The sequence below is a fragment of the Ambystoma mexicanum genome, chromosome 4p (assembly GCF_040938575.1).
Source record: "Ambystoma mexicanum isolate Mex_15411 chromosome 4p, UKY_AmexF1_1, whole genome shotgun sequence".
NCBI classification, from domain to species: Eukaryota; Metazoa; Chordata; class Amphibia; order Caudata; family Ambystomatidae; genus Ambystoma; species Ambystoma mexicanum.
In genome coordinates this window covers 947,800,667-947,820,844 of record NC_090927.1, presented here as the reverse complement: position 1 = coordinate 947,820,844, position 20,178 = coordinate 947,800,667, and the positions used below count along the sequence as shown (strand labels likewise).

At 41.8% G+C, this 20,178-nt stretch overlaps 1 protein-coding gene across 2 annotated transcripts in view; it reads left to right on the top strand.

Annotated features, from left to right (window-relative positions):
- The window catches only part of GRIK2 (glutamate ionotropic receptor kainate type subunit 2), a 2,093,351-nt gene that overhangs the window by 1,025,280 nt on the left and 1,047,893 nt on the right, over window positions 1-20,178 (top strand). For both annotated transcript variants that reach the window (XM_069606522.1, XM_069606523.1), the window contains exons 7-9: window positions 3,713-3,856; window positions 5,714-5,821; window positions 13,458-13,571. In XM_069606522.1, the coding sequence (XP_069462623.1) occupies window positions 3,713-3,856; window positions 5,714-5,821; window positions 13,458-13,571 (366 nt within the window). The remainder of the gene's footprint in view (window positions 1-3,712; window positions 3,857-5,713; window positions 5,822-13,457; window positions 13,572-20,178) is intronic.

Sequence of the window (20,178 nt, the reverse complement as noted above, 5' to 3'; positions counted from 1 at the left end):
GCTAAATTAAGTTAGAGGATCCCGCTATGACTTTACTGGACTGCAGAATCTACAACTTCACTTTACATTGTACAGTGTAAGTATTATTTAATACGCCAAGATATATCCTTTAAACATAAACCTAGCGGAGCAGGTTTCTAGGGGACCCACATTTACTGTACACCAATCTCAGAGAACAGTGTCTGTAAACCACATAATTAGCCTTGGCCACTAGGTGGTGTGCCTAGATTGCTTCACACAATCCCTATCCTATGCTGTCCACTTACAACCACTCTCCTTCTCATAGAGTTAACCCTTTCCATGACCTCTTTGTAGATTGTCAGACATTAGTTGAAGTACATAAATGTATAACTAGATAGGCCATCCCTACACTTCAAATTCTTATGGTGTATCAATTGCTCTGATATGTGTTAAATGAGACTACTGTATTCATTGGCTATCCCATAAAATCAGAACGACCACTGGCACGTGTCTTACAGTTTCTTGTTCAGTGTCACTGTTTTTACAATGGTTAAGGTTAATAAACATTCACTATGGGCCTCATTACGACCCTGGCGGTACGGGGTTAATGGCGCCATAAAAGGTGCCAGTGCCATTTACCACGTACCGCCTCATTACGAGGTCCCCTTGCGGGACCCAGGAAGTAACGCCTGGTCAAACCAGGCGTGCTCACCGGTCCCGCGAGGGGAAGAGGAAGCAAACAACGGGCCAACTCGTAATGGCCCGTTGTTTGCTCCCTCTCCCATTCCCATTCAGCCCTATGTGGGCTGAAATGGGAATGGGGAAGGACCGGGCCTGGGTCCTTGGAGGGAGGAATTACCGGGCCTTCCAAACTCGGAATGGCCCGGTAATTCCTCATTCTGTGGACCCGGATCGGGATGCGATTTCGGCGGCAGCCATGCCGTCAATAGCGGCATGGCTACCACCAAGGTCGTAATGAGGCCCAATGTCTCGGAAATGCTTCCACGATATGCTTGCGATATATGAGTAGCAAGCATGTCCTTGTACTCCTGCCTCCTGCAAATTCTTTCATGAACAATAAGAATATGTTTCAATGCATCATAGAATGGAGGGTGCAGCTCCTTCACTTGTTCAGTTCTCTGTGGTGGGTATGTGCTTCGAGGGCCATCTTTGTCAGGGGCAGGTACAGCTCTCCTATTGCATTGCTGAATCTTTGCTTCCATCTTTATTCATATGAACTTACATGTTGCATCTTTGTCAGTTAACAGCTCGTTCGCGTTGGGAACAAATTATGTGATATGCACTTTTTACAGGGTTGCCCTTCTATACCCTATGTGGACTTATATACTTTTTCCTCACATCTATATCTAACACTGTTCATCCCCTGTTTGTTTGTTTTTTTTTTGCCAATCACATTTGTTTCCGTTTTTGTAGAGGTTTTGCTCTTTATCGGTTTTATTTTGGCCATGAAACCAAATTTGCTCAAAGGGCAAAGCCGGCTCATACAATTAGTCCTAAAATAAGGACATCCGAATTGTCACATTGACAGTTCTATGTATGCAACTTTGAATTCAGATTCATGCCAGACTTGTAAACACATATATAAACACAATTGGTCAGGGCGATCCCAAATAGAACCCCAGAAGGCTTGCAAACACACAATTTTGCCAATGCTAAGCCATGTCACGCCTTGAAACGCTTGTGTATAGGTGCGTTATAAATGCTATATCATATCGTATCATGAGTGTGCCAAATATAAATACCGCCAAGCCTTTTCACCAGAAACATGCTTGTGTCCATAGGGCAGAGCTATTTTATTTTAAAAAAAAATCAATGTTCTGCACTAGACAGCTCTCAATGATTCAGACAACTGCACACATGTTTAACCCTTATTAGAGATAGTGAGTGCAGTAGACTCTGAATGCTTGTGGTTGGGGCACTGTTGAGCAAACACCGTTTGTGAAGGATTTTTTTTTAGCAGGAGTGGCGTTTGTGGAGAACTCATGCAAAAACTATTTCAGAAAAAGTTGATTACAGGCATTATCCCTGTTTTCGACCCCAAGCCACCTTAGACACATAGGGCAAGTAGAGAAAGGTTTACCACCTGATTGAAGTAGGCTGTCCGCTGGGATTGAGAAGTGAGGGAGCAGGGGTAAATGGGAGACAGTGATGTGGGCTTTATTTCAGCTGTGGCTACGGGAGAAGAGGCTGTGTTTCCAGAGGCCGTGGATGTACTAAAGGCAGCTGGAGATTCACTGGGAGACAGACTGATAGCATGCCAGTCACCTGGCTGCAGACTGATGGGTCTTCCCAGAAGCTGTGTGCAACCAGCACCTAGTCTCCGGGGCGTCCATCCATAAGAGAACTCATTTCACAGGTCAATCATTTTAAGGAAACTAGGGAGATTACTGGGTCTTTTTCGACAAGCAGAGGGAAAAGGGTTCAAAAGCACGAGCTGATTCGGGAGGGCCTTTATTTTAAATGTAGGTAGAGAGATTTGCATCTGATCATAAAACAGATCCAGAGTTCAAAGGCCTAGAAGAAAAATAGCCAGGCTGGACCTTACGTCGTCACATGAAACCAGTTACTTTTATGAGTGCTTTTAAGTTTGGAATCTGCTGCCTTGTATGTGTGGCGTGTGTGTCTGCGAATGGGGTGTGTGTCGGTGAACATGAGGATGGGTGTTTTGTTCCGTATGTGTGGAAGAGTTTGGACTGGAAGAATGCAATCACCCAAATGAGTTAAATAAATGTTAAGGGATCCAAAAGTCTTGGGCAAGTCACATACAAGCTCAACGGAACGGCTGTGTTTGCAAAGAAGACAATGGGCCTCATTATAAATGTGGCAGCAACGGTATGAACGATGCTGGTAATGCACCGGCACCATTCATACCAGACCACCGCATTACAAGTTCTGCTCGTGGGTTCCTGACAGCCCGCTAGGTCTTACCTGGCGGGCTGTGCGGCACCGGCCAGCAGAAGTCGTGATTGTACCGACACCGTTACAAACGGTGCCGGTGCAACCATGCTCCCCACCCCCATTCTGCCATATTGGGCAGAATGGGGATTGCAGACCGGCATTACCGCCACCTGCGAATGGGCAATTACCGGCTCATTCATCTCATAATGGGCAGGTTATTGCCCAATCGCGGGAGGCGGTGGCGGTAGCGAGCATGTCAGTAGCCGTGCCTGCCATACAGGCACGGTTACCGCCATGCTCGTAATGAGGCCCAATGGGTGTTTTGCATTGGGAAGGAAGGAAGAAAGGATGGAGCGGTGGGGAGGAGTCGCGGGTGGCCGGAGGGAATAAAGAAAAGAGACGCACGGAGAAGAAGGGGGAATGAAGGAACAAGGGAAAGCAGACAGAAAATAAGACCATGAAATACCAAGGACTGCCGGGAGAAAGGAAGGAATTACGAAAGATTAATATAGATGCAAGAGTTGAACTAAACAATTAAAATGAAAGACATAATGCATCTAACACGGTCGGCAGCAGTTAGTGAGAACTGAAGGAACATCGGAATGCAAAATGCAAAAACAAAAAGGAAGTACCAAAAAATCATATATATATATATATACAAATATATGTTTATACATCTTTAATTGAAATTGTATGGCATTTGCATTCTTGTAATGTAGCACAGTTGCCTTTGTCCTGGACTACATGACTGTGCAGTGATGTGTTCTGCTTTCCCTGCCTGCTGTACACACGCTGTTTTGCATTGACTTCAACACTTTGCTTTCCATTGCAGACGGATGCCGCGCTCATGTATGACGCGGTGCACGTGGTATCTGTGGCCGTCCAGCAGTTCTCCCAAATGACTGTCAGCTCGTTGCAGTGTAATCGGCACAAGCCCTGGCGCTTTGGGGCCCGCTTCATCAGTCTCATTAAAGAGGTATGTCCAGGTCCCCCGCTTGGACCATAGTTACCCTGCTCTGTTACCAGAAGGTTCTACTCACAACAATGTATCGTGCACTTGTACAGCTTCATTGTGTCAATTCGTGGTGTAGAGGTTAATTATGGTTCACCCATTTCTAGCAAAGATGGTGGCGCTATAATATATATTGATGATACCAGCACATCCGGGCAGGGTCAGTCATTTTGAATACCCTGTGACTGTCTCAGAAGTGTTTTGGAATACAATGTTCCAGAACCTCTTCCTGTTTCACAACAGCCAACTCAGGGGTGGGAGGGTGGAGGCGGCGGGTGCGGGGGTACAAGTTTGGCAGCAGCGCAATATTACAGAATAACATTCCATACAAACACATACCTTTTATGAGCTATTTCAGAATCTTCTCCCCCATCATGGAGAGCAGGCCCTTGCAGCGAGCTGTGTCAAGACCAGGAGACTAGCAATTCGCCCCTGCAGCCTTCAGTGGTTTGAAGCAGTGCTGTTCTCCCACTACAGGTAGAGTCACATGCATACTGCACACACTCATTAGGCTGAAGGCTACCTGCAGTGTTATGCAGCGTTGAAGTTCTTCCAGACTATATGCCCAAAAGAGCAGCGCAGGCAATTGGCTGTAATGTACGTCTTACTCTATTTCTGCCATGTTGCCAAATTACTGGGCAAGTTGTGGAATGTCAGTAGATAGTGCCCAGTCAAAAGAACACCTGTGCACTATACTTTACAACATGGAGCATTAAGAAAGTGAGCCCTGATTAGTCTATCTCACTTTCAGAGACATAATTACTAGCATTATTGAGTGTTACAAAAACAAAAAATAAAGCTTCAGAGTGTTTACCAATGCACATCTCATTCTGTCACAGTTACCTCCCCTCTTCTCCTTTTCCAAACCAGCTTCTCCTTTGCTCCATTCGCCTCGTCCATGCTTCTAGATGTCTGCGGGAACTGGCCCTTCCCCTTGGGACCTCCCTTCTATAACCTTTGTTATCCAATCAAGGAAATACCACCAACCATGAATAATACCCTTTTACCAGGTGGTATTTCATGTCAAAAACCCTCCTGGGGTGGAGTTAGGGTTGTAATATGTCTACACGACTATTTAAAATGGACAGGAATGGGTGATTGGGGACGTTGGGAATGGATGAGAAAGTGTGATACCCACCCTCTTGCTATGTTTCTAACGTAATGCTTTGAATTGACATTTGCTGTGCAATAAAACAAAATATGGAGTAGCGGCAAGAACCACTAATGCGCACTATCCATTTCCACTGTCAAAATGAGTGACCATGGATTGAATGCATGTTAAAGAATGTCAGTATAGTTCTGGAACACATCTGGCAGAATTATATAAGCACCACTAAGATTACCTTACTACTTAAGACTGCTTATGGCTACATGGTAATTATTGGGGTAGGGTCTCATTTGTTATCTTGCACAACACCCTTTGCATGGACACAAACATTCCTCCATAGTATGAATGCATCCTTGCACTTGTTTGCTGTTCAACTTGCCAAATGTGAATATATGCAGGAAAGTGTGCAGTTATGGAGCGACGTCTGTACACTCTCTAACAGTGACCTGCGCTGTAACAAAGTAGGCCTCTCCCCTGTGTTCTTCTCTGATAATGCTTGCACCCACATGAGAACATCTTCTGAACATCCTAAATGTAATTGTAGGTTAGCACATGTGGGATTAGCGACCAAGAAAGACAGCACTCAAGATGACCCTGGTGGAAGTCCAGTGGTTGAGCGCAACCCCACAGCTGATCATTTTGGCATTATGTTGGCTGATTTGGTAGACCATCTGCTTATGATCTCTTTGTTATTTTTTTCCCTTTCACTTCAGGCCCATTGGGAAGGACTCACTGGCCGGATAGCCTTCAACAAAAGCAATGGACTGAGGACAGATTTTGATTTGGACATAATCAGTCTGAAGGAGGAAGGTCTCGAAAAGGTACCTAAAATGCCCAGTCATTGTAATTATAGTGTCATAAAAAAAAGAAATGTAAAATAATGCTTTCTTTTGATGGTTTTGAGTCTGCACCAAAGGACTCTCTTGGGTGTAGTTGGGCGCCCCCCAAATTCACGGTCCTGAGGCTAAGGCAAGAGCCTCTAACTAGAGCAAAGGTCATATAGCACACAATAGTGCCTGGTGGTAAGTGCTTTAATACTATTAAAGCTTGTCCAAGGGAAATAGGGGAGCCTCACATGGGTCTTTCTGTGACAGAGCATGTCAATGTCACTTTGCCAGAGCTAAGTGTGTACACATCACACATGGAAGCTTGGAATGCAGGCAGTAAAGGCCGCTAGGGCCCCCCCAGTCCCAGCTTGCTGATTGGCCAGGGAGCTGGTCGCAGAAAGATAGAATACATTAGAAGCATGGACTGCAGCCTTCTACTGTGGTTAGAGGCTGCAATCCACCTTTCTGATCACGATATATTATATTTAAATTTGGGAACACATTTATGATCTTAAATTTATTTGATAACTTTACTCTAAAATGTGGCTTACGCTATTGATGACTGAAATCAATAATTTTAACAAGCCTTTATACATGTAAAGTACTGTATTTCCACTGACAGGTGATGCCTTCCAGATTGTACTGAGTGTACTTTCTGTCTTAGTAAATCTCTAAGTCCTAGTATAAGGGTTTTGGCAGACCAGTGATTTCTTGTGATAGTTACCGGAGGCCCTGAACCATGCCCAAGTGTTGCATGTGAGTTCAGGGGGTGGTCTTGCATTCCGCAGGCCAGTCAGAATTGCCAAACCTACATGAGAATCCAGGCAAGCCGATTTGCACGAGATATTCTCGCTCACTTTGGTAGCCACATTAAAATCCCAGATCACTTCCTGTTTCTCTGTGGGTTCTGTAGATCTGTTAGAGGGAGGAATCGGTCCGATCACCACTACGAGAGCAACCTTGATTTATGTATGTAACTCAGTTGATAGCCTGTTTGTGACATTTTGTATTTTATTTTGATAGTTGTGGGAAGTACCTTCGAGTCTTACTCTCGCTTAGAGAAACACGTTTAAAAAAAAAACTTTAGGACACACTTTGTGATTTTATTAATACCTTTCTCATACCCTTTTATTCTCCTTTCATACAAAAATGTTTAAAAAAACAGCCCTTGAAAAACCCTCTGTGACAACCTATCCGTCACTTTTTCTGATTGTTTAAAAGCAAGTCCCTCACCCTTCAACATCGACAAATAAATGAACAAACCAATCCATTGTGAACACACATTGTAAAACGTTTTGTTATGTTGTAAAACCCTTTTGAAAAAGGAAACAAAAGAAATAAAAGACACAGTCCCTTTACTTTGTACTCTCGCTTGAAGAAAATGTTTGGGAAATTATTTAGAACACAGTGTGTGCTTTATTTTAACTCCGTTCCTTCCCTCCTTGCCCCTGCCGAACAAATAATAAATAATACCGTTCCCTTGTCCTTTGCTGAGTTTACTGTGATATGGTTCAAAAAAGCTCACACTGGATCTCGTTGGTAGCATTTCCTCTCAAGATAAGGAGGAGGAGTAGGGTGTTTGAGCATAGATAGTGGGGGGGTAAACACAGTCCTAGTTACTGCAGTGACTTCAGGCTGGACACATGGCTGATGTTCACCTAATCTGCAGTCCTTCAAGAAGAGAGTTGCTGTTTCGCTTCCTGGCGAGTCCTTGTCCGGCTTCTAGGTCATCAAAGTATCATGTGGAAATGACTCTGCTTTAACTTTAAATGTATCCATGGGCTGGCACCCTTCTATCTCACAGAGAAGATTAATTGCTGCCCCCACCCCCTCTCTTTTAGACATAGGTTCGGGTCAAAGATTCCATTAATAGGTCCATCTTTATGGGTTGTTTTGCTGTGGAGGTACAGCACAATTGCAGACTTTCAGCCAAACATCGAAAACCATTCTCTACTGTTAACCGCCTTGCCTTTAAAAGGGACCATGGTGTCTGCAATTGATTGCACCTAGATGCATTTGAGTACGTGATGTGCACGCTAGCAATGTCATAAACATTAACTTGAATGCATGTAAGTGTGTGTTGTTTCCAGAGTGCTCATACACCTACGGTTTTGTGTAACATGCATTATGCAATTTTGCCTGAACATTAGCATGAAGTGCAGCTTTTTAGATAATCTACCCATCTACCCGCCATTAAATCCATCAAGAACCTCACTCGTAGAAAAAAGATATATGTGTTGAAGAGGGTGGTTTCACTCAGAACTACCCAGTGGACCTCAATGTGGACAAGTACAAATCAAGTATTTCCCATTCCTGTGATGCTGTCTAGTGTTGAGATGCACAAACTCAAAGGTGCACAAATTCCCACCGATCCGCACACTCCATTAAGCCAAATCAAAAAGCGATTTATACCAATCTGGCAAGATAGCAAATTGAATACTAATGACGTAAAATCTAAACAATGAGAATAATTGTAATCAATATGTTTCAGCAAAGTGCGTAACACAATCATGATATGGCAGAACAGACAGGCTAGAAAAGTCATTCTGTCACCTTCGCTGTACGCGGGTCCTTTGCTCGAAGTACAGTGAGCGTATTGATTTACTAGATCCTTCTGGCGTTGGTAAAGAGACCATGTCGAGTTGATATGATTAGACATCTAAAGGGCATATCACAGTCACTCTTATTTAAGTCACGTTATTCAAAGGTGATCTTTGCTACCCTGCAAACGTTGTTCCAGATGCTATGCTGGGAATGGTGTGTCAACCTAAAAAAGCTGACATTCTTAGTTATTTGTGTAACATACGCTGCTCTTGATGTTTTCCCACTTAGATGAAAAATCATAAATGTCCTCCACTATATTTCTTTATTAATGCATGTTGAAACCTTGCCATTGAAAACTACAGCACAAAATATAAGAACATATAGTTTACAGGCTTGATAACTTTTAACAGTGCATGGATTCATGAAATCATCAGTGACTTTTGCAAACAGAGCTTTTTTTAACTTTAACATTATTGTTAAGGTAAAACATATGTATTAGCAAATGGAAGCCATTATTGACCTTCTTAAGCCAATTAGAATGCTCGGAATGCAGTCAATAACTACCCGTATTCAACGCATTTTGACCATTCTGACGTCTGAGGCTGACAAGGAAACAACATGATCGATTTCTCTTCATATTTTCCTGTCAGTGTGACGAACAGGGATATATAAAAGAAATCATCACTGCAAAATGTGTTCGACCATGTTCCACTTAGGCAGAAACATAAGAAGATCCTATTACTAACACCATATATAAACTGTGCAAAAGAGCTTGCGGATCAGCAAAACTTCACCACTATTTCAACTCTTTAGCTCTGAAATATCTTCACTGGCTCCCGGTGGAGCAGCGATCAACTTCAAGACCTCCTGCATCATCCACAAGGCTTTCTCAGGCCAGGGACCGCTCTACCGCCAACGTTCACTTCCAAAACATCTTCCTTCTCGAGCTCTTCACTCATCCACCTCCAACTCTCTGGGGGTCAGACACTAGCAGAGTGTTGGGGGCAAATCTATCTCCTTGGCTGGGGCCTCCCTCTGGAACAGCCTCTCTGCCTCTCTCAAACTTGAGTAGAACCACCTCCAGTTCCAGAAGCAACACAAGACCATCCTTTTCGCTTCCACTTTCTCTCTTCCTCTCCCCTGCTGATGCACCGACTGCTCCGCACACTGGTCACTTGGTCACCCTGTGAACTGGGGCCCAGGCTCCTGCATGTCCAGTTGCCCTTGCACTGCCTCCTTGGTCCCCAGCACTGAAGGGTCTGTATCTGCAACCCTACAATCCCTTCTCTGTGCACTTATGAGCCACCTGCTGGCTACACTTGTGAGTTAACCGCGCTTCCCCTTCCTCTTCCCCTGGCACGTATCCCCTTACCGCTTCCCCACACTTACGCAATCTGAATGACACAAAGGCCTAGTAACATTGTTATTTTGTCCTCCCTTTGTTTCCCCGTCCTTGTCTTGTCGCGCCTAGAAACACAGGTGTACAGGTGTGTTATAAATGCCACATCATATCATATGCCCTAAAGAACAGCGACTGTGTTTGTGACCAATGAGAGAATTTGATAATGAGGCTTGTTTTGCTCATACATCCTGCCAGACTTTCTTAGGGGGATATATCTTGAACAATTCTAAAAAAGATGGATGTTCAAAGAAGAGCCCCTGCACTGGGACCGTATATGTATGCTGAACCTTGGAAATGTTGGCTGATTGGGCATTGTTTGTAAATACCTCAGACTTCCTTAAGCAAGGCTCTACATGTCAAATATATGGTATACAAATCATCTTTGATTGCAATGTCGATTTGGAGATTTGGATATCATTATTTGTTAAACGTATTAAAAGAGCCTGCTCCAGGAGTATAACGAGCTGTTCCAGCTAATTGAATTGCGCTAATTCCTGATGGATTAGTATTGGCAGGCATGATGTCTTTATGTCACATTTCAAGGTTCATTGATGGTTTTTCGGATAATGGAAATTAATTTTCAGTATGTATCGATGTGCTTTTAGGCTTGGCCTGTAATGCTTCTCAAGGTGTTCCTCAATGGGAGTTCGTTTATGGTACTGAGTAATAGAATAGTTTTTAAATGGATAATAGATTACACTAAAACATTTATGTTCAATACATTTCCACGTTTTTTCAAATAATATGCCCTATTGACACATTGCCACAACATGTATGTGTGCCCTCCTGCAGTCTCACTCAGTCCATTTTTAGGGTTTGACACACAAATATTTCAGAAAAAAACTATTGATAATAGTATATGGCAAATGCACACGAATACACACCTTCTTTGGTGATGTGCCAAGATGCTCTCTTTTTACATATTTTTGTCATTGTGATTTGCTGAAAGTTGTACATTATGGGCACGATTCATGGACTTCTTTGCACAGTTCGAAGTGACGATTTTCATAAATATAGGTCAATACCAAGCCATTGAGCTGTGCTGGTTCAAACCATCCCCCACTGCATCAGAATGTTGTCAACCCATTGCACCGTCTCGACTCATCAATCCACACTGTGGTGCCAAATCCCATAAAGACAGCTCACTGCATCGAACTATGACGTGAAAAACAAAAATAACATTTTAATGTTGTTGAAGCACCATAAGGAAACCAAGGTAGCGTTTGAATAGGTTAGAGGCCCCTTTCAATGCTTTTCTTTGTAGCGTGACAGCCAGGCCTTTACCTTGGGCCCTAGAGACTGCTTAGGCCTGTGGGATGTATTGACCCACTCCGCTATGCTATGCGGCATCACCCTGCCAATTATGATGAAAGAAACTTCAACAATTGCGGCAAAACACTTGAGCGCGCCAAGAACCTACAAAAACCTACAAAAAACGCATGCTTCAGCACACAAAAAGAGGGATGCACAACCGGCCAGAACAGAAAGAAAAAACAAAAGTACTAAACCAAGGTCAAGAGTAAAAATATTTTTATAGGGTAAGGCCAATGGCGTGATGTGTTGGGCCGCTCAGTGCTATCAAGAGAACTCTCCCATGACAGATAATGGGGGGGGGAGATAAATAAAAAAAACTAAACTCAATTCTTAAAAGTGGATTCGGAAATAAAGGGTTGATTTTCCCTTATAGACCAACTGTCTTGATTGGTGCCCCAATGAAGAAATTGAAGACAATTCGGCTCCAGCATCTCAGTGCAATGGGGGTCATGACAGTTTTGCTGGTGCGTTAAAAGTGCTGGTAAAACAGCTTGTAATTCCAGCACCGGCACATTTACTGTACCGGGAAAACACAATTTTGCCAGTGGATGTAAATCAGGCCTCCAGCAGTAAATAAATGCTGTCATTACTAGCACCAGTATTACTAGTGCCAGTGATTCTGGCAATCCCCTCCAATGGGTCCTGTTGGACTCCATGGAATTGGGATTTGTGGACATTGCCTGCACCTGGAATATCCTGGAAATACCGGGAAATCACACCTGGAATATCCTGGAAATACCGGGAAATCAGGTGCTGGTAACAGTAGGGCAGTTTCCCAGTATCCCGCCAGTATTCCCAGCGGGATACCGGGAAACTTGTAATGATCCCCAATGAGTCTTCATGAAGAGTCTTAATGTGTGATGAATTGCTTCTAACAAGGTGTCTCGACTGGCGGTCTAGGAAGCTTGGCAAATCAATGCAGGGATCAAAGCACAGAGCATGGTTAGGTGCAGGAAGTATTATCAGCTACAGGATTGTTTGAACCAAGGTGACTCAGACTGTCTCAAAGCGTCTTGAATCAGAAATGCTGAAGTGCTTGCCACTTGCAATGACCCTTGCAACGACACGGGTAGTGGCTTGGACTGTTCTGACTTTAAATACGGGACTGTTTGATGTGTGGAAGCCCCGTTTGGCACTTCCCGAGCCAAGAACGTTTGTCAATATCACTTGCAGAATGCTTGCCACCTATTTTGTGATGGGTGTGCAGGGTACCTTCTTCTAAGCACTGGCTGTCTGTCTTGGGTTGATAAAGATATGTATAAAATATTGCTGTCCTATAAAGCAAAGACAACTTTCTAGTTCAAAAAGCTTGATTTTTAGCTCATTTGCATACCCATAATACATTGCTCTGTGGCTCTGAACTGGAGGTAAACTTCCATGAAGGGCAATGGGGTGTCACTGTGGCATGTGAAATGGCCTATTTTACTCTTGCATCTCAAGTAGAAGTTGTGTTCATGCTTTTGAAGCCCATCTCTCTCTTTCTGACTCTAATTTAAATGAATTATTCTGTGGAGACTATTATATTTTTCATGAAGTGCATTTTTTACATTTTTTTAAATTAATATACCACACACATTTTCCATCTGATCAAAGTTTCCTAGAGACATTTCAAAGCATAATCATAGAGTCCGAAACGCGCCAGACCCTTAGGGGAACATCAAGTCCAGTTCTGTCTTTTTCTTCCTATTCTATGACTTGTAGCCATAGATTTACAATGGGGAAAAGCAAAACTACTGGTCCTAGAAAGCTAAACAAACAGGAAGGACCAGCTCCTGGTTCTACGACGGATTGCACAACCGATCAGCACCACACAATAGTAGATAATACTCTAAACGTCAGATTATTAGGGATATCAAAACGAACCACCACCGGGCATAGATATACACAGTAAATACCCGAGCGCAGGCGTGAGATCCGGTTGTACCTTGATGTTCACCTTGTAAATTTGGCCGTCCGTAGTGGTGTAGTTTCCCCCACAATTTTCTTGATTTCCCCCTCTTGAAAGGAAGGTAAAACCCATTTACGGGGAGTTAAGTGCTGTAAATGACTTCCCATCCAGCTATCAAGATATTATCACATGTGGTTTATCTTAGAGAATGGAAGTTTAAATGGGGAATTAAGCGCTTGCAGTGACTCTGGGAACGCGCTGTATCATTCTGCCCCTAATGTCACACTTCAGCAGACACATTTCTCCGCGCAATAAATCATACTTTAAGCGAGTACAGTGGCCACTAATGCAGTGACAGCGGATCATACGGCCAAGGGGAATAATAAGTGTTACGGGCTCCGGTGCGGATCCTATCCAGTCGCTTGCTTGGTGCCGTAACACCGCTGATTGGCAATTTACCAAGTGCTTCTGTTATCTTATAGATTGGGACTTGGGACCCAGCCAGTGGCCTGAACATGACCGAGAACCAGAAAGGAAAACCAGCCAACATTACTGATTCCCTATCCAATCGATCTTTGGTGGTTACCTCCATCTTGGTAAGTGATCATTGCTGCGCTGCTGTGTGATTGAAGAGGTGCATGCAAATGGAGGGCAACGGCTGCAAGCTGTGCTGGTGGCAGCATAGTGACTATGTGTTGTTGCTATTAATTAAGACGTTTCTTTTCAACATGGCGATGATAACGGGGTTTCTTTGCTGATCAATGCTTCCGTTTTTACCACTCGGAAATCATAGTGGTTTGTTTTCAATTTATGACGCTCTGATAATTTATGTGTTTTGTTTGTTTTTTTTATTTTATTTTTTTAAATCACAAATCATTTGTGTGTACGATTTTACCCAGGATATCTATTTTCTGTTAAATATATAATATCTTAGCATTTCAAATAACAGTCTACTTTGACCGGTGCACTTTTATCAGTTTGTTCCCGTGACTTGGTTTTACAACATGTCCTGTTTTCCTCCTGCTTGGGGTCATCATAGTCATGCATGTGAATGTGTTGCCGGTCACTAAAATGTCTATTTTCTTTCACGTTTGTCAGATGGTATGGTTCGTAAATAACATATTGTGATAGTGTGTTTTTTTAGTTTTGACAGCATTTAACTACTGACACAATAGATATGTGTTCAGTGTTTCAGATTTCAATGCACACTCTAGTCTAATAAAGAGAAACAGCAAGATGCAGACAGACGAGAGAGAGAGAGAGAGAAACAGCGAAAGAGGTAGAGAGATGACATTGTCCTTGCAAAATACTAAAATTCCATGGACTGAGGTGAGATTAGGAGATAGCCTGATAGCTGCTCCATTTAATTATGGGATTATCCTGTATAGGCACCCTTCACCTGTGCATAAACGTCCACTTTAGAGCACTGGCTAATTCACATCTAGTGGCAGTACATCAAGTCACATGACACTGCAAAAGGTGTTGATTGGCCCTTGAGATCTCCACCAGCCATAGCACATTGGCTTAACAATAAATCTGGAGTTAACATCCCAAATGTAAAACCTACCTTTTCCTTGAGAGAGGGGCTCTAAAGAAATAATCTGTTCACCTTAAATGTTGGAAGTGTAACTGCAAACACGATTTTTGAAAGTTCATAGAGGAAGTCCATAGGCCAGAAATCATTGATTTGAATAAAATGTATGGCGTTTTGATGGTTTGCACATAGCCCCATTAGAGCAGTGAGTGTCAATAATATCCCCCTTTTCCGTATTGAGAAGACAATGCCAGTTTAACATGTCAATTAACAAGTATCAACAGTAAAAGCATGAAGAGACATATTAAATATCGTCAATTACCAAATGTGCATATATGCCGTTTCCACATGCCAGTATTACATGTTGACAGTTAAAAATGCCAGTGTAAGCGGACCGCATACCAACTTCTGTTATCCACAAATTCTCTGAAATCTGTGTTCGTATTATCACTAACAATATCAATTCCTCATTTCAGCAGCAGGTCTTTCCTGAGTGCCACAAACTCGCTTTAATTTGCAAGTGTATCAGAACATCCCATTTGGAGCCAGCAACTCCAGCTAATTGTCGACCTATTGCTTTTCTCCCAATTGGTAGCCAAACACATTGAGTGCTTTGCCACCAATCAGATGCAGACCTCTGTTTTCACCAATTTTTAATCAATCTGAGTTTCAACCTGGAACACAGGCCTGAGTCCACTCTCCTTTCTATCTGGTATTCCACTGTGGAAGCATCCGATAAGCGGCACTGCTCCATGGTGTGTTTGCCTGGACTCTCAGCAGACATCGAAACAGTGAACCGCAGAAACATGATCGAGAGTGTATTGCTGTGGTTCAACCATGGTGCCATTAATTGGCTATCTTCCTTTCTGTCTGGAAGAACCCATATGTGTATCGTTGGTTTATGCGATTGAGCAAACCATGATGCCGGAAACAGACGATCCCAGGGCTCATCCATCTCAACCTTCCTTTTTAATCTGTATATCTATCTACATTTATTTAACATCATTCATGCATATGCAATGGTATATCAGTCATATTAGAATAATACACAACTAATTTTAAAACCTTTACCTCAATCTATATCTTTATGATATCCATGATTGGATGCATAAACATTGGATACAGTTGAATGAGTTCAAAACTGAAGTTCTTATTATCTGCCCCCTTAGGATCACTAAGCATCTCATCCTGACATTGAGCTTCGGAAATATTCTGATAGGAGTTTGTATATCAACTGATCCAGTCAGGAATCTAGGGGTCCTTTTGCACACTTAGATGTCCCTTCTTTCCCATATCTTTCTAATTAGGAAAACTTGCTGCTTCCAGATGAAGGTCCTCATATTCTTCCCTTTCTTTCCATGGAGGATTGAGAAGTGATGGTGGGAACTAGTAATAACTCTGGCGGGATTACTGCAATGCACGATTTGCAGGGCTCTCAAAATAATCTATCAACAAACAGAAAGCAATTTAGAATGCAGCTATGAAACTTGTGAAAGGTCTTACTAGAACTGATATCATTTTAGCCATGATAACTTTGTTTCACTGGTTTTGTGTCAAAAACACATCTGATTTAAGAAAATGTATTTTATCCATAAGTGTGCTTGGGTTAAAGTACCATTTTACCTTAAGTCCTTACTGGAAAATGTTAATCCTGCATATGTTCTAAAATTGACCAATAGGATTGTGCTCATTGGTCCCAAAGCCTGATGTGTTTCCCATGGAGACCACTGTTTTTAGATTTGTGGCCTTAAACATTAGAACAGATTACCAGCAAAGATTAGGCCGGAATCTTGTCATCATTAACTTGAATGCTTTTTAAGACCTTGCTTTTTAACGATTAGTTCCAAGGTGCTTGTTTCTATTAGCTAAGCACAATGCAGTGATAACCATCGCCAACATGAAATTCAGTTATGCAAAGTGTGATATAAAAGTGTTCTGACTTGCTCACTCACTCACTGCTAGAAATTGGAACTTTGCACAGGTTCTGCAAAATGTACTGCCATTTTCACATCCCAAAAACAAGCATTTCTTCATTATGTTTTAATGTAAGTATCCATCCAATAGAAGTGTTTTTGTGCAAGTGCAATAAAAACAGAGAAAAGCTATATAGCACATAATTAATATAGTATTACATATGAGATATCAAAGGTTCCTTTTACCAATGGACCATGGAATAAAGCATCATGAAACAAGTTCTTATGCAGTACATCATTTTCCATATCCACCTCCAAATCTAAATGTGCCTTAAATGGTGGAAACATCTCTTCATACAGGGAGACCTGAATCTGTTGGATAAATATTATTTTTTACATAATATATTATACTAATATTTAATTATACTAAATCCAATCAGTGAATTCCAGGGAAGCAGACTAAAAACAATACATGGCACAAAATATACCTATTTCTTGACTGTTCCCAAATTGAATCAATTCCCAGTAATACATTTGGTACAGTGGAAGTTAGAGAAGAATTGATAATCTTAACCAAATTATGACAGTCCTCCTCCCAACAGCTAACCCAAGGTAGTTAGTTTGCAATCATGTGGATAGTATCTTCTAGAAAATCCACACATCTAGCGCATTTGTAATTACTGTTCTCTCGCTATCGATTAAGGGTAAAAGGGGAAAGACGGTAATGGCAAATTATTTTAAATTGGTGAAGCTCATGATTCATCACGGTTTAAGGACAAAATATAGGGAATTCTTCATGTTTACAAATACCAACTCCAAAGGGATGAGCTATTTCCGTGTGCCAATTGTACAGACATGTTTCAATCTTGCATTTTGAAATGTTTTCTAAACATATGAAATAGTTTCCCTTCCTCTGGATTCCCAAGAAAAAATTATTCATAGCTGCTTGAGTAAAATCTGAGAGCAATATTTTTTCAGTCACCATATCCCAAATTTGAAGATAGCAAAACTTGCAAATCCTGTGTCAATAAAATGTGGTAAAACTATGTATAAGTGGGCATAATATTACCAACAGAACACTACCCTAATCAGTTCAGAACAATTGTGTCCTACTGATTAGTTTAGTTTGGAATTTAGAAAATATCCCGGGAGATCATCACAATACATTAAAACCTTGAATCTAGGAAGAGCAATATACCTCCTGCTTGCGGCCCAAATTAGTGGATGTATGTGTAGAGGTTCCAACGTATTGTTCTTACAAAAAGAAATCAGAGATATAAAATTAACCCCTTCTTCCTACATCTTACAATTCTGTGTTTGAGAATAATACAATTATAACTGGTTCTCCCTTCATAGTGTTCAGCAACAAACTACAGTGTGGAGCTGCAGCTTCACACTTAAACAACTTTAAATCGGGGAGGAAGAGCACATCTTTCTCCTAAATTCTACAAAGCCTAACCCAACTCAAACAACTGCCTTTTTTATCCATATGGAACTACTTCATATTGAATTGCATTGTGATAATTTCTTGTTATATAAGCACACAGTCAAAACTCTGAATATATAAAGAAATGGAAGAGCTATCATCTTCATTGAGTTAATTATTCCCACTGTAGAAAAGGGAAGCATTTTCCATTTCTGTATGTGGTGTCTACACAATGTATTAATTCATATGGAATTAAGATTACCTGTAGCTGAAAGGTCCATACCAAGCTTAACTCCCAAATATAATACAGAATCAGTCATAAAATGATTGTAATTAAGCATATTTCAAGCCATAATTATTTTTTTTAACACGTTAGGTGATAACCACAGACATTCCTAAATTTTTAAGCAGTATTAATTATCAGGCGCTCATAAACTATGGGATTAGCTACATAAATCGAAATATCGTCAGCATGCACTGCTACGTTCGCCTGCTGCTATCCCCTGAAGCTACATGGGGAGATTCCTGCCTCTTGTTATTATCTGTGAGAACGCGTCTCATCATAAAAAGCAAACACGAGAGGGGACAGAGTGTAGCCTTGGCTGGTACAGTGAGAGTCCTAAAATAGAAAGGGAACTGTTGGTTTAGAACAGAGGAACTCATGAGGAGAGACTGTCACAACCACTAGCATCTGGCTAAAATTCCACCACTCAAGATAGAAGGAAACTCTTCAAGCTGGATCTGGGCTTAGTTATGATAAGCCACATAGGATTACCAGGATGAGCAGCTCACGACCCTCCACTACATTCCACAACCACATCATCAAAGGCGATGAGAAACACCAAGCAGAAGCTGGAGACAGAGGAGAAAGGTCTCTTTGTGGTGGGTTCTATTGTGTGCTACAGACACCCCAGTGCACCCAATGTCACTTGTAACTAGGGATCATGACAACGTTTTTTGGAAGTTGTTTAGTGCTGCAATGCAGAAACTTGCATACCTATCTATTCCACAAACAGTCCAGAGACACCATCCTTTGCCACACATTTCAAAATGGAGTGATAGACAGGACTGCTTCTTTCCAGGAGTTACATTATTAATATCTGCTATTCTTAACATATATCAATATTTTATAGTCAATGCCACTTCTTCAGTGTGCCACTCAACCCATGAAAATAAGTTAAACAGATATCAGTACACATCGAACTGTGGCATAAGAATGGGATTCTTGCAAGCAAGTCCAAACAATATCAAGAAGCAGAAAAGCAAAAAGAATCAAAGTGAGGTAGATGGATGACGGGGTGGCTAGACTGGAAATCTGAAAACATCCTCAGCAGCCATACATATGTTTGGACTTCTTTTGCCGTGCGTGTCTTAAAGTGACCCAGGCTGATAGGATAACAAATCCATACTATGGATTTAAATTAGGTAACAGCCTTTTCTAGGTTGGTGCTGGTGACTGTACACATTCCCATATTTGTTTCCATTAGGCTGTTTATCCACCCTCAGCGTGAGCTGCAACAATTTGCCAGTCTCTTTGGTGTAGCCTTATCTTTCACACACCCTATGCCACACATGCCTGCTGCCTCACCACCTACTTCCACCTTTGCCTCTGGTTCTTTAAGGCCTGTCATTGGTACAAGTGCTTGTTTTGGTTTTAGCATAGGTGGGCCCACATTTACCAGAAATAGATGCAATGTTGGGCTGATCCATTCATGCTGGATACAATAACAGCTTTTTTTTTTCAATCAGCAGTGTGATACTTTTTGTAACATATCTGTTGTATCGGTGGGACTCTGCTTACATTGAAAACAGAAAAGTGTTTTTCCTCTTTCAGAAGAAGTGGTTCCACCTGTTCTAAAAAACATTTAGAAAAGCAGATGTCAGGCATGATGTGACTGCTTTCCAATGGAAATGAAACAGTTTTTACGGTTTCTAGGTGGGTGGGCAGGGGTACGTCCTTTATTTTGGAGATTTGATTTTACGGAGAAACATATTCTTATCTAACACCCCCACCACAATAATCCCCCCCCAAATTTTTGGGACTGGAAACAGGCCATTTCTCCATCTTAATATTCCGTTTTATTTAAAATAATAAACCAATCTAATGACAGGTGGCCTTATTTTTATTTTATTTTATTACATTTGTTATACGCCCAGACCCGGGGGTATCACAGCGTAGTTACAGACAATGGGAGAATGCAATCTTAGAATGAATACAGAGGTACACAGGAATAGCAGTCAATAATATACAACAATATACAAAGCAGTCAGATATGTACAGTTATTTGGAGCGGATTAGTGCTCTGGTTCAGTTAGTACTTATTGAAGAG